This window comes from Chelonoidis abingdonii, chromosome 3, assembly GCF_003597395.2.
Source record: "Chelonoidis abingdonii isolate Lonesome George chromosome 3, CheloAbing_2.0, whole genome shotgun sequence".
NCBI lineage: Eukaryota > Metazoa > Chordata > Testudines > Testudinidae > Chelonoidis > Chelonoidis abingdonii.
The window spans coordinates 203,682,488-203,698,297 of NC_133771.1; the positions used below are offsets into that span (position 1 = coordinate 203,682,488).

General features: G+C 45.8%; 1 protein-coding gene across 1 annotated transcript in view; it reads right to left on the reverse strand.

Moving 5' to 3' along the window:
• LOC116815173 (uncharacterized) overlaps positions 1-14,079 on the reverse strand; it is a 41,638-nt gene extending 27,559 nt beyond the window's left edge. The window contains exon 1 of the mRNA XM_075063491.1: positions 13,806-14,079. Coding sequence (XP_074919592.1) covers positions 13,806-14,079 — 274 coding nt within the window. The remainder of the gene's footprint in view (positions 1-13,805) is intronic.
• Positions 14,080-15,810: the final 1,731 nt, after the last annotated feature.

The following is a 15,810-nucleotide window of genomic DNA, read 5'->3' on the forward strand; positions in this document are numbered from 1 at the left end:
TAGTAAGACTAAGACCCTGGAAGGATCACAAAGAAGCAGAGTCGCAGCCTTAGGTCCTTTTCACAGCCACTGTGGTATTGAAGCCCTCATGCCTTTTATTTTTTACCTTTAAAATTGAAGCTTCTAGCCTTTCTGGATGTAACCCAGGACACTAGCCTCTGTTTGCCAGAAGCTGGGAATGGGCAACAGGGGATGGATCACTTGATCATTACCTGTTGGGGCTAAATGGACCTTTGGTCTGACCTAGTATGGCCGTTCTTATGTCCACTACTGTCTTGTGGTAGCTGATGAAACAGACTGAAATAACAGCACCAGGGGAACAGTGTAAGGAAAGCAAAAGAAGGAGCTTTACAAAAAGAAGGAGCCTAGGCCACTGAAAGAGAATGGGAGTCTTCACTTAGCAACCTCCACTACAGCTTCCCTGTACCTAACATAACTCATAGCTACGTTATAGCTTTTCCCTCCTGTAAGCCTCACTAGGCCATAAAATCCTGCACAGTCCGCAAGGAATTGTCATGATTACTAAAGGAAGATGGGCCACTACAGACACTTAGGGATGGTTGGAGGGCAGGTGCTAACTAAGTGCAATGTATTGTCTGTAGGAGACAAACTCCAGTTGACACCTTTATTTTTGGTATGTGATTTTTTCCTCACTCTGAATTTAATTATGAAGTCGATGCCTCCACAAACATTTAAAGCACAGTGAAACGCATAGGAAGTGGTATTCCTTGCTCTGTTCTAAGCATCAGTGATGTTTTGTGATGGAGAAACACAGTATTTCCAGCAGGCAGGCAAAGACCCTTGCAGTCCCCTTTAAGAGTCACCTTTATTTCACCTTTATTTCAACAGAGCAGTGTCCCTAATACAAGAGCCCTGATACCAAAGCACAGCATTCTGCTAGAACTGCATGTAGCTTTGACAGTCTAGCACAAGGTGTCACTGTTGGAAATGAGTTGCTTTACTTTAGAACAGCGTGGATCGCACAGACCTGACTTTAGTATTTTTCCAATGCCTTTCTACCAGCTCAGTGTCAGGAGGGAAAACTCCTATCTGTTACGTCACTTGTTTTCATTTTATTACAGGAAATGCAAATGCTCACATTTGCTCATTTTCAGTGGCTCCCTTAGAGACTACAGGCCCAATTCACCTCTGCGCTACTTGTTTTATGCTGGTGTGACTTTGACCGCAGAGGACAACGTGGAGAAGTCAAGTAGTGACTCAGTCCCTATTGGGAAATGATTAGCAGTTGTTTCTGCAATTTGAATGTGTGGTTTGTATTCCTTCCCTTCAACGTTTTGGTTAGTCTGGTGTGATAGTTCTTTCCGTCTGAATAGGTGGAATCCTGTGTGAAAGCTACTGGTGATTGAATTCCAAAGCTAGAGAACAGTCCTGTTTATCTACCTCCCAGGTGCTTGTAAGGATGAATTGGCTGATGGCTGGCTGAAAAGTGCTCTGAAGAGGATCTGTGATGTAGGACAGCTAAGCGAGGGTGCTATTATTATTACAAACCTGGTCAGGGTCTTAGGACCAGACCGCACATCTGGGAGCTCCCCAGCCCTCCCCAACTCATCGTTTTTTAGGAGGATGCAGAAGCCACTCCTTTGTGCAGCTGATCAGCTCTGCTAGATGGTATGGAAGGGAGCCAGGGTCATAATCCCATCTCCTCCCTGCCTCTTTTAGCAAGACGTGCCCCAAACAGCTGTATCAGGGAGCATCGTCTGTGTGGTCAGGAGAGTGCAGGGGCTGCAACAGAGCCTGTCACATGAGCTGGGGAAGGGTATGTAAGTGGGGGAAAACTCCTTGGGAATCTGTCCAGGGACCAACCACCATCTGGCCCCCAAAACGTTGTCCCCTACAGGCCTCACCTACGTATGTCATGGTGAAATGCTGGGAATTTATTGCTGTGACTTCGTTGGCCTGGAGCAGAAACTGCTGCTGTGGCTTCAGCGTGGTAGAGACATAAACAGTTGACTGAACGTTCTTGGAATTTCTGAGCTAAGAGCACAGAGAAAAATCTTTCTCCACTTGGACGTTGCTTTCTGGACGAAAGTGATTTGGGGATCCCTCTCTTATTATTTCTTAAAGGCTCCTCTACCAGTGGCAGAAATGGGAGTAGAGGAAGGTCTCGGTGCTCCTGCCAAGAAAGAGAGGGAGTTGCTGCTGCTCAGCCAGGCCAGGGAGAAAAAGGGAGTTGCTGCTCAGTGATGGAGTTGCTGGCAGAGGATGGAAAGCCAGGCCAGGGAGTGGAAGGAGATCTCCCCTCTGCTCTAGGAGGGGCAGTGTGTTCTCATTTCCCCCCTCCCTACTCCACCTCTTAAACCCCTTCTGTCTATGAGTGTTACCATGTAAATCTTAACATGTTGGGATGTGTAAGTGTCAATACCCAAGTCACATGATGGCATTTCTGTTTTTTCAGTTTGCTTTTTAAAAACCTAGGAAGTTATTCACAAAAGAACTACAGTAACTCCTCACTTACCGTCGTCCCAGTTAATGTTGTTATGTCACTGATCCACTGGAGAAAGTGGCCGTTTAAAATTGCACAATGTTCCCGTATAATGTTGTTTAGCAGCCGCCTGTTTTGCCCACTGCTTGCAGGAAGAGCAGCCCGTTGCAGCTGGCTGGTGGGGGCTTGGAACCAGGGTGGACCAGCAGCCTTCCCATCAGCTCCCCGCTCCCTTAAGTTCCCTGTGCGGCAGCCGCCCAGCAGGCTATCAATTTCCGGGTAGTTCAGGTGTCCCTCCCTACACTGCCATGTGCTCCTCCTGCCCTCTGCCTTGGAGCTGCTCCAGGGAGCCTCCTGCTTGCTGTGCATAGGGTGGGGGGAAGAGAGGTGCTGATGTCAGGGTGTCTCCCCCACAAACTGTGTGTCTCTGTCTCACACACACATCCACTACCCAGCACTTTGGATAGTGAAGAGAGTGGTGCGCTCCAGTGGGATAGTGTGAGTTCATCATCACGTTCAGTTTCTGCAGGGAATGGTTGCAGACACTGCCATGTGTCTATTGTGTCTGCTCCCTCCATTTGTGCTGCCTTGCAGAGTGCAAGGCTACATTAATAACAATGCGTTAACCCTTGAGGTCTTAGCCGAGTGCTAGTTCATCATTTAGCAGCAAGGCATTCCCTGGGAAATATCCTACCCTCTGACTCCTCGACCAAGCTTCACAATCATCATTGCTTTGTACAGTATTAAATTGTTTGTTTAAAACTTATACTGTGTGTGTGTGTGTGCGCACGCATGTGTGTGTATATTTATTTATTTCCCTGGAACCTAACTCCTTCCCCCCACTCCCATTTACATTATTTCTGATGAGGAAATTGGATTCGCTTAACATAGTTTCTCTTAAAGCAGCATTTTTCAGGAACATAACTACAATGTTAAGCGAGGAGTTCATCTTCATCATCATCACCACCACCACTCCCATAACCATATTGGTTGTTGGAGCCCCATCATTGATGAGCAATCAACCAGTTGTCTCCACTCCTGAAGATTGTGTGTCACTGCTTGAGTCTCCGCGAAGTCCATTCCTGTCCACTCTTTTATGTTGTCAATTCATCTCTTCTTCTGTCTACCTCTTCTTTTCCTCCCCTGTACTGTCCCATGGAGGATGATCTTAGATAAGCCAGAAGATCTTGTTACATGGCCTTACCACTTCAGCTTGTGCTCCTTCACGATTGTCAGGAGGTCTTCATATGACCCAGCACACTGGGTGATGATGTTGCGGACCTCTTTATTAGGCACGTGGTCGAACTAGGAGATGCCAGGATTTTATGGAAGTATCTCATCTCATCTCTAAGCAAGGAGTTACTGTACATTAAAATAGTATTACTAAAGGTTGAAAAGTCAGGTACTCAAAAGTCAGGAAATGGCCGAAGTAAAATTGGTTGGGCAGGACCCTTCCTCAAATCTTATTCTCAATAGAGAATTCTTAATTTCTTCATGGGCTTTCCTATGGCACTCACCATTATAAAATCAGAATTCTGCACAGTTATTAATCCATTTATTTTCACAATACCCTGGTGAGGTGAGGAGGTGATATTGATATCCCCTCTTTACAGATGGGGATCTGAGGCACAGAGAGACTGAGGTCAGAAAATATTCACTGGTTTTGATTATTCAATCTGAGTCACCTAAGACCTAATTTTTCAGCGTACATAGCATTATTTAGCACTTTATACATTCAAAGTATAGCTTACAGTGACTCCAGTTGCAGCTATGAGTGTGCAGCATTTCTGCACCTCACAGGTTCAGGTCAGGCCAGGAAAGAAGGAACATACAATTAGTGACCACACGTGAAAAGTTTGGTTTAAGTGACTTGCCTACATAGGAACTCTGAATACATAAATTCAGTTCTCCACGGCAACATTCAACAACCTTAAACATAAGACCCTGCAGTCTCACGCCTGCAATCCATACATCTATCAGCTTCTGTAACAAATGAGACAGGGGTCCTACAGATGACAGCCTCCTCCTTTACCACACAAGCCTGGTTCATACCAAAACCAGACCCATACTCTGCACTGACTGAGGCAGGAGTCCTATGGAAAAAAAGAGCATGTGATCCCATAATCAAAGACTGTAAAACAGTGCATATGCACAAGGGCACTGAATTAAGGTTGCATAGGCTGCAAGGAAAGGGGCTGTAACACAGGTATCACCTGAGATGGTCTGATCCACGAAGGCAAGACCAAGCCTCCTTATACAGTAACTCCTTGTTTAATGTTGTAGTTCTGCTCCTGAAAAATGCAACTTTAAGTGAAATGATGTTACTTGAATCCAATTTCCCCATAAGAATTAATGTAAATAGGCTCCAGGGAAAAAAATTTCACCAGACAAGACTATATATATACACACACACAGTATAAGTTTTAAACAAACAATTTAATACTGTACACAGCAATGATGGTTGTGAAGCTTGGTTGAGGTGGTGGAGTCAGAGGGTGGGATATTTCCTAGGGACTGCCTTACTGCTAAATGATGAACTAGCACTTGGCTGAGCCCTCAAGGATTAAACACACTGTTAATGTAGCCTCACACTCTACAAGGCAGCATGAATGGAGGGAGGGGAAACAGCATGGTAGACAGAGACAGAGATACACTCCCTGTGTGTGTGTGTGTGTGTGTGTGTGTGTGAGAGAGAGAGAGAGATGCGCATTGCCCCTTTAAGTATGCTTACCTCACTCTAAGTACTTTGTCTTTTTAAGTATATCAGCAAGTTGAGACAGTAGCTACTGCCAGCAAGTTCCCTCCATCCTGAACCCCTGTTGTGCACCCCCCATGGAGATGAGTTAAGTGGGGGGCAGGAGATGGGGGGAGGGGCACATGCTCTTCCCCTCTCCATTCCCCCCAACTCACAGCAAGCAGGAGGCTCCTGGGCGCAGCTCCAAGGCAGAGGCAGGGGCGGCTCTAGACATTTCACTGCCCCCAAACACGGTGGCATGCTGTGGGGGGGTGTTCTGCTGGTCACCGGGAGGGTAGCAGGCTGCTCTGGTGGACCTCCCGCAGGCATGCCTGCGGGAGGTCCACTGGAGCTGTGGGACCAGCAGACCCTCCACAGGCACACCTGCCGGAGGTCCACCAGAGCCGCCTGCCGCCATCCCAGTGACCGGTAGAGTGCCCCCCATGGCATGCCGCCCCAAGCACGTGCTTGGCGTGCTGGGGCCTGGAGCCGCCCCTGGGCAGAGGGCAGGAGCAGCACATGGCAGTGGGGGGAGGGACAGCTGAACTGCCCTAGTAATTGATAGCCTGCTGGGTGGCTGCTGCACAGGGAACTTAGGGGAGTGGGGAGCTGATAGAGGGGCTGCTGGTCCACCCTGGTTCCAAGCCCCCACCAGCCAGCTGCAACGGGCTGCTCTTCCTGCAAGCAGTGGACAAAGCAGGTAGCTGCCAAACAACATTATAAGGAAGCATTGTGCAACTTTAAGCGAGCATGTTCCCCAATTGACCAGCAATATTACAACGAAACAGCGTTAACCAGGACAACTTTAAGTGAGGAGTTACTGCAATACAAATGGAACTGTCTTGTTGTGACCATATACCCCAACATAGGTGTAATTACAGCAGAGATAGGGCCTTAATTTAATGAAGGCAGTCACACTGCAGATGATCTTTCAGTAGAAGGCCACACTTATCAATGTAATGCAATCAGAGCATATTTTAGTATCAGTTCTGCTAATTACATCTGGAAATAAGGGAATGGAAGGGTCTGTGATTGGACTAATGGAAACTTCCGGTGGGTGTCTCCGTTATCCTTATGTTGAATAGCCTAGTTTCCTTTCTTGAATGATCAGTGGGAACACAGCGAGCTGCCGGACCATGGGATGGCAGACTGTTTCCATGGTGCTACAAGAACAACATCCAGGTTACTGGGAATAAACTGATGTGTAATAGGATTAAAAAAAAAAAACATAAAATGTTTTTAACAACATTCTGAGTACTTGGACTCTGACGCCAGCCTCTTTATCCTCATCACTGCTTTGCTGAGACTATTAGCCAGAGGCAAGACTGTTTTTTATTCAGTAATGGAATTCCCATCTAGAAAACAGCTCTCTAACTCCAAGTCTAAATCAGCCAAAGCGTTCTCTGGGGAGTCACATGGCTAAACTCCACAAGACACTCAACAGCTTTTCTTCAGAGCAGTGTGGAAAACAACCCAAACCATCTTTTGAGCCTGTCATAAACAGATAGCTAAGGGTTAATGTTTCTTTCACCTGTAAAGGGTTAACAAAGGGAACCACACACCTGACCAGAGGACCAATCAGAAAACCGATTTTTTTTTAATAGCCTAGGGGAGTTGGGGTGTGTGCTTTTGTGTGTTCTCCGTTTTCTCTGCTCTCTCTCGCTATGAGAATCTTCTTTAACTTCTATCTAGTTTCAGTTGTGAGTAAAAGAAGAAAAGACAGTAACTTTATTGTTTTTTTGTATTTACATGTGTGTAGTTTGCTGGAATGTTTTAAATTGGATATCTTTTTGAATAAGGCTGTTTATTCATATTTTTCTTTTAAGTAATTGACCCTGTATTGTCAACCTGATACAGAGAATATGTTTATGTCTTTTTCCTTTCTTTTTTATGTAAAGCTTAGAGGGTTCATGCTAGCTTCTCAGTTTATGAACACTAAGGTTCAAATTTGAGTAGGAAGCTATGACAGAGCCTAACAAAAAAGCTTGAAAAAAATTGATGCTCAGGCTGAGAACCAGCTACAGATGTCAAACTTCAGCAGCAGAAGGGTTTTTCAAGGAGGCACCCTCAGCCTTTAAGGGAAATAAGGAGAATCTTGCAATAGCCTCAAGTGACTAGAGACCTGTCTGAGCAGCAAAGGTCAGACCTGGAGCTAGATCCAAATTGGCACATGCTTTAAGAATGATCAGATTTGGGCTTGTTTTGGCCACCTTTAGGCAGAATCGAGAAAGTCTGGGTGCTCAGCGCTGGCATTTTGGTTGTGACCCATCTCTGCACCCTACTCTGACCTGGGAGGAATCTCCTCCTTCTCCAGAAGAAAAAAATAACATCCAATTCCCTAATGATTGTAATGGGCTGTTATCACAAAACTAGATGTGTCCTTCTGAAGTGTGACTTCACACAAATGCTTAAAAACACCTTTTAGTGGAAGGGGGGGAATGTGAAGCAGACCATTCATAAAGACCAATTTTCCTTTTTATCAGTTGTATTACAATAGCTCCTCAAGCCTCCAGTACGCTAGGCTCTGTACATACACATAGGAAGAGCCATGCCCTACCCTAAAATGCTTACAATCTAAACCGCAGTATTATTATCCCTATTGTACAGAGATATGGCTGAGGTTTTCTAAGGGAATTAGACAACCAAGTCAAAGTCTCAGTGACTTACCCAAGGTCGCACAGCAAGTCTGTAGCAGAGCTGGGAACTGAATGCTGACATCTCGAATCCCAGTTCAGTGCATTAATCACAAACCCAGCCGCACATTCACTTCCAGGAACCTGACCCCATAACGATACATGCACCATTATCTGAGGGTGCCATTATCCAAGTTAGCACAAGCAGGTAGCACTACTGCCCACAAAATCAAGAAGCTGTCCTCAACTGGTCCGTTTGCATATGAACACTTGACATGTATGATTCTAGGTGCATAACTTTGTGGAGGAAAGCCAGCTTTTGTCTTCCTTGAAAAACAGGTTTGTAATGGGTTGAACTACCTGAGAAAGTGGTGACTCTGCAGTAATGAACTTTACCAGGCACATCTGATTGAAAAGCATCCACATGTCAATGAAAACAACAGAAAAGCAGAGTTTAGCAGCTGATGTTATTTCTACGCTAGGAGCACTTTACTGGTATAGGAATACCAGGATACTGTACCAGCAAATGCTCCTAGGATGGATGCAGTTATACTGGCAAAGCTGTGCTTTCTACTGGTGCAGTAAAACCACGCCCCATGAGCAGTGGCATATTATTGCCTAGGCCAAGAGGCCTAAACCTAGGATTGCAAATTTGCTTATGCCCCCTCCCCAACTCCACCCCTTCCCCAAATCCCCGGCCCTCCTCCTCCCCACAGGCGCACCGTGCTTCCCTCCTTCCACGTCCCTCCTAGGCTTGCCATGCGAAAGCACTGGGAGGAAAGGAGGGAGAAGCGAGTAGTGGCGAGCTCAGAGGAAGCGGAGCAGAGGTGAGCTGGGGCCCATGGGTGTGGGGAGTAACCGGGGGGGGGGGGTCAGGAACCGCTCCCCGCCCCAGCTCATCTCCGCTCCACCGCTGCCATCCCCTGAGCGCGCCGCAAGTCCCCTTCTCCCGCCTCCTTCCCAGGCTTACTGCGGGGGAGCAGAGGTGAGCTGGCGCGGGGGCGGGGGGGAATTTTTTGAGAGCCTAGGGGCGGCAAATTTGTTAATTCGCCACTGCCCATGAGCAAAACAACCCATCCCGGTAACAGTTTTGCCAGTATAGCTGCATCTACACCATTAGGGACCTCTGCTAGCACAGTGGTGTTGGTCAGGGACATAGGTGCTGGAACTAGGGGTGCGGGAGGTGGTGGTGGCAGTGCTGTAGCACCCCTGGCTTGAAGTGGTTTCCATTATATCCAGGGCTCCCAGGTTGGTTCAAGGGCTCTCAGCACCCCTGGCACTGCTGGTCAGGGATCACACCTCTTTGCACCCCTGACCAACATAGCAGTGCCAGCAGATATTTGTAGTGTAGATGTAACCACAGTCACAAACTGGAGGAAAGAGAATGGAAAGTCCTACTCTTTTATCAGCTCTGTTAGAACTGGTAGACTTCGCAAGTCATTTGTTTCCCCTTTATTTTGCAAAGAAGTTTGCTCCTGGGCCAAGAACTTTCCTGCCAGCTTCAGCAATCAGCAAATTTGCACAGCTGCTGTATAAACACCTAAAAATAGGGAGCTGTAAAGAAAATGCTGACACAGCCTCAGAAAGGCTCTGGGGTGCTGTGATAACAGTGACCAAGCTTTTTATTGGTCACTTAATTATGTCATGAAGCCTAATGGCCTGTTTGCAATAAATGCTACTGCGTGAGGTTAATGGCCTCAGGATCAGGCTGGGCAGCAGGGAGTAGATAATGATTTCCAGTAATATTCTGACCAAGAAATCTGACTATTACCACTTACCTTCAGAGCTTGCCTGCCCCTGGAGATTCGCTTTAATTACAGCAATTTGCATCCACTCATCAGTACAGCTGCACCAGTGCAGCCTCCTCATGTATGCAGTCTCTTCACTGCAGGGTGAACTTAAGTTATCTACACTCATGGTAACACCTCTGTAGTTAGCCCAGCTAGAATGAGAGTGGCCATCCTGCAAAATAACGTATGAGCCCCGCAGAAGGACTGAGTTAGCAGCTGACAAGCAGTGCTAACTTGAGCTCTACCCTGCACCCCCAAACAGGCCAGCCAATTTAAGTTAAAAGCACCACCACCACTGTAGTTAAGGGTGTTTGTGTTTGGATGGGATTTGAGTTAGGGTCAATGCTCATGTCGTAACTCAAGCTAACTGTGGAGTAAAGGCAAGCCCATAAACAGTGGAAACCAGTATAAGCCACAACTTTTACTGGTTCATGCAGGGATAAACTTTACCAGTGCAAATAGCAGCTTTCTCTTCTCCACAACAGGGGTTTGCACTGGTGCAGTGACTCAAGTGGCTGGCTAACAATCCCTGGAATCAGGGCAAATCTTCATAATTAGAGACAAATCTTTACTGGTCTATAGCACTGTACTTCATTTACACGGATTCATTAGGTGATATGGGATGCACCAGCAGACAAGAGTTGTAGGAAGATTTTTCTTGAGCATGCTGAGGGGCCTGGATTTGTCTGCCTCTGGTGTCACAAACAACTAAGTCCCTCCTGACACCTGTCCCTCTTTCTCCAGTCCGACTCATCATACAACATGTATGATGAAAGACCTTTGTTATAACAGATATGTAGGAAACATGAGTATGGTAATACTGAGCCAGATCTCCCCTCCTCTGGGAAAAAATAACCATGGAGAGAGCAGCAGGGGGGAATGTGAAGAAAACTCCTTAAATTGTTCTAGATAGCCGGGCTGCACATGGGGCAGTTCTGCAGGGAAGGAAGGTAGAAGAAGAGGATCCCCCTCCAAGATGTGCAACAGCAGAGAGAGAGCTACTATGGAAGCATCAGGTCTTGCAGGAGTCACTCACCTTTTCTTCCCTCCAGTTCACCCATCCCTAAAGAAAAGATACCTTAAAAAGCAAAGAAAGGCAAAAGCTAAGAAGGGTGGATTTGGTGGAGCCTGACAGGTAGGAATTTTCCTTGCTCCAGGGCAGGGTTTGCCATAAGGTAGAATAATGTACTTCTCTGGGGACCTAACCATCTCCGCTTAGATTTGACAATGGCCTTATGTTTTACAAAATAAATAACTAATACCTACTAGAGACACTTTTGTGGGACCTGACTCAGGTGTCATCTAAGATTTTATTGTGTTTTCTAAGCTGGATCACTCTTTTAACTAACTCTGTGGCTTTCATAAGAAGCCTGATGACAAAATGTTCATATTCCTCAACTCAGACTGAGAGGGGACATGATAACAGTTTTCAAGTACATAAAAGGTTGTTACAAGGAGGAGAGAGAAAATTTGTTGTTCCTAACCTCTGAGAATAGGACAAGAAGCAATGGGCTTAAACTGCAGCAGGGGAGATTTAGGTTGGACATTAGGAAAAACTTCCTGTCAGGGTAGTTAAACACTGGAATAAATTGCCAAGGGAGGTTGTGGAATCTCCATCATTAGAGATTTTTAAGAGCAGGTCAGACAAACACTTGTCAGGGATGGTGTAGATAATACCTATTCCTGCCTTGAGTGCAGGGGACTGGACTTGATGACCTCTCGAGGTCCACTGCAGTCCTATGATTCACATTACTTCAACCATAAATTGACCCAGGCTTGACACTTGGCCCCAGGCTGAATGACTCAGGTTCACTGAAAGGCTCATGAGCATCAGTGAACCATTTTAGTTAATATGGTTTGACTTTTCAGATTGGAACAAAACAAGTTACATGTGGTTTGACGTACCCTCGCAACCCTTTTGCACAGCTGTAGTCTCGGCTGATTGAGGGGCAGGTTGATTGAGGGGACTTACAGGAAGATTCCCCTTGCACCAATGGGAATACACTTGTGAATCAAATAAGGCAAGCAAGATTTGGCCCTAATAATGTTGAAAAATATTCTTCAGAAGGAGAATTTGTACTCTCTGGAAAGCAAATCATGTCTCCAAGCTGCACTGTTCAAACAAGGCAACCTGACAGAAATCTTTCTCGTTATGAGCCCTTTCAAACTTGTCAGCGTGAACCTGCCAAGAACTAAATACCAGGCTATGACCTAAACTAAAGGGCACCGTGTACACAGCTGAATGGAAAGCTTAAAATGCCAAATGGTGTATTGATTTACAGTAAACATGGCCCATAAGGTCTGCGATGGACATCTCTGATATTGAGGGACAATTGACTAATATGGGCACATATTACTGGGCAGAACTCAGAGTGGAAACAAACACTTCAGAGAGCAAACTCTGTTGCAGACGCAATCAACAGTAGAGAACATGCCATCAGGATACTAGACTGTTGTTAATAATTAAGCTAGGAAAATAAGCATGCTCATTGCTGACTGCACCACCCATTCCAGTTCCCAAAGAAAATACATTTTCCCATGCCACTTCAACCTTGCCTTTAAAAGCTATTAAATCACTGTCTCAGCCTTTTTTCTTCAAATGTCCCTCTGGGGCAGGACACAACACCACATTTCTTTCTGTTCAACACCTTCTTTGGTTCTCAGACTGCTATAAATATTTGCTACTTCAAAGCAACAGCACCATTACTCTTACAGTTGTCAGTCTGGGCTGGTCTTCCTGGTCAGCACTTGATAGCTCTCTCTCTCAGATCTCAGACATTCATTTTTTAAAAAAAAAAATGTATTGGCTCCTCATCTTCTGAACAGTCCCCAAATCCTGACATCATAAGAATGAGTGTGATGATCTGACAATTCCAGACGGAAAACTGCAATCAATAACAGAGACAGCTAACTAATGTTCTAATCCTACAAATATGTATGTACCTGAGTACTCTTTTGAATCCAGTGGAACTATTCAAATCCATAAAAATTATTCACATGTGTAAGTGTTCTTACCACAGTGCTTACCGCATAAGAACACAGACAGCACATCAAAACTGACTGAATAATTTCTAGTGGATAATTTGATGAAATTTGCATCTTTCTATTTGTAAGTTGTTAGCAAGCAGGTCAGATTTATTCACAAGTGGTAAGCAAGCAGCTCAGATTTATTCACTGAATAATTTCTGCAAATAGCTGTTTCTTGAATAGCTCATTGCTCGTATTTGATATTGGAAACTCAAAATGTGCTAGTTTTGATTTGACATATACAGAGGTAACCTGGTTTTTGTTTTGTTCTCTGACTGTAATGGTTATGAACAGCTTCCAGTACCAATTCCCAGATTTTTAAGTGCAAAATTTGTTTTCTGTGGATGTAGGCTGATATTTATTTAAAATTTACTGTTTACATGAACTTTCCTGTGGGTCCTGGGTTTACTAGAATACTCTAGAAAACAAATACAAAAAGATCTGTGAAAACCACCAAACAAATTCAATTGATTATTCAAGTAAATATTTTCAGAAACATTTCTGATCAATTTCCACCTCTCAATAGAATTCAAATTTTTTTTTTAGAAATACTTGTCACTTGCTTCAGTAGTTTGGGTCTGGCTCTCTACTCATTTACACCCATGTTGCTCTGTGACTGTATTGGAGTTACTCCTGATTTACACAGCTGTAAACAAAAGGAAAATCCAGCCCTTATATCCACTAAATAGTTGCTGCTGGTGTAATGCCAACAGACCCTGGTTGTCGGCAGGCAGGATTGAACCTGGGACCTCTAGAGCTTAGTGCATGAGCCTAAAGCTTACTAGCTGTTAGCTAAGGCTGCAGAGCAAAATTCTCTCTATCCCCATCCCCATCACCGCCCCAACTTGTAACACTGACAGACCCCCTCCCCGGTGAACATCTCTTCCAGTGTCCTCCCTGATATTGTCAGACTCTTAGGCTACTTCCCTTTCCCCATATTTGATTGATCACTATTATTTTAAAGATGTTTTCATGTTTTTCACGTGTTACTTTTCTTAGCAATCAGATGCTGGGATTACATTGACCTGTTCTCTGTAACACTTGCCCTCAGGATGAGGTTAAAGAGTTCAGTATTTTGCTCTGGTTTTTCCTGTCACCAATTTTAATACTGATCTCAGTTCACACTGCGTGAAATTCACTCCTGGGTAGAGGGCCTGGGCATCATTTTTAAGTCCTACTTAAGCCGTACTTTGAGGGTTTGAGTGGAACATAGGCCCGGTGCTGGTCCTTCATACAAGGGTGGATTTCACCCAGGGAGCGTTTTTCTAGGACACCTACGCACCCTTCAAAATCATTATCTTTGTTTGTCACTTCAACTAACTCTCCATCCATTACATTTGTCAAGTTGCATTTGGCATCCTCCTCCTCCACCCAGTCCCACATGGGTCTCTCTTCTGCCAAGCTGCTGTTAAAGCCGGCTGATGCACTGCCAAACTGGCAGACCCTAGTCATACTTACCAGCATATTCACACACAATAAAGTCTGCAGTCCTATAGAGATTTGTTTTAACTCTGTGCATGTGTCATGGGGTGTAGAGACCCCATGCTGGCCAGGCAGCCCCTGAGTCAATGCGGCAACTATCATGAGCACTGACTGGCAGAGCAGCTAAGAGAACAAAAGAGCTGAGAAGCAGAGGAATGAGTACAGTGACTGCCAGAGGAGCAAGCAGGCTACAGAAGGAAAGTCCTGCCAGCAAACTGGTGAGAAGCCACCCAGACAGCAGCACCTCAGAGCAGGGTCTGGAGAAGCCCACAGCACCAAGGGAGGTAGGAAGTAGCTCAGGGTACAGCAGGAGGAATTGTTGAAGATTGTTTCTGCCTGCCTGGTTTAAAGACCCTGAGCTGGAAACCAGTGGAGTGGGTGGGCCAGGGTTCCTGTAATGATCCCTCAACCCAACAGAGACTTAAGAACCACAAAGGGTTTCCAGACCCTCTGAGGACCAGAACTAGCTAGACCTAATATCAGGGGAAACCCATGCGCTCCAGCCATACTGAAACTAACACCCTTCATAGCCCAGAATAGCACTGCTAGAGTCCCAGAGTCCTTTGCACTCTGTGTCTGGCCCAGGGACTGTTTGTTTATTCACAGTTGGGTAGCCAATGGGCCAACAAGAGCACAAAGCAAACAGGACCAAGTCAACTCGGTGCAGTGCTCTGTCTGCCCAAAGGGGTACGCTGACACATTAGTACATCAGCCGGCAGCCTATTCATGTCCTCTGCGTTTAGTCTGGATTTACTGCCCAAACTTAAAAGATCAGGAAATCAGACAACAAATTAACGAAACACTTATTACATCGCAGTTTTTATTATGAGCCAAAGTAAACGGCATCCCACTTGGGTGGCACATAAAGCTCATCTCTAATCCTCCCAGCACCAAGGCTAGAAGTAATTTGAATGCCTACAGCATAAACACAAGAGTGAGCAATACACTCAGAAAAGCCCTCGTTGTGGCATTGCACTTGCAGTGTTCAAAGTACACTGGTCACCAGCCACATGTGAACTTGGACCCCGTTCCCAGAGCTCAGACTGTGGAAGAGGTCACCTGTTTCCAATGTGTGGCTGTCTACAAAATATGACCCACATGCCGTGGTAAAGCCCAGTCCCAGAGTACAGGCTGCAGAAGATCAGCTGCATGGGGAAATGCCACACCAGCAATCAACACAGCGGTGGCTAGTCTCAAGTTCATTTCAGGTTATGGCATTATGGACAATGGGAGGAAAAAGTATAGCCAGAGACCAGAGTGGGGAGCAGGTAGGTGGTCACGAGTGGGTGAAGTTTGTGAAGAAACATTCTCCCTGTTGCTAAGCATGCACAATCCAACACCCTCTGCTGCCTAAACTCTTCTGCAGCCTGCTGACAAGTACTGTGACTAGCCTGCCTTCAGAACTGCCGAAAACCACTCTAGTCCACAGTGGTAAGTGCTGGGATTTTCTAAAGTGCCTAAGGGTGAGATCCACAAAGGGACTTAGGCGTTGCGGTGCTGACCGTCACAGGGCCTAGAAAATCACAGAAACTACAGTGTGATCCACAAAACCAAGTTAGGCCCCTTGGCTCCCTGTGCAGTGCAACGGGAGAGGAATGGGCCTAAGAATGGAACCCACAGAAGCCAGCACGCTAGGTGAGGCATCACCTAAGCTAGGCAGTGGGAGAGGCTGACAACAGGGCGTGTCCTAAGCCCCACCCC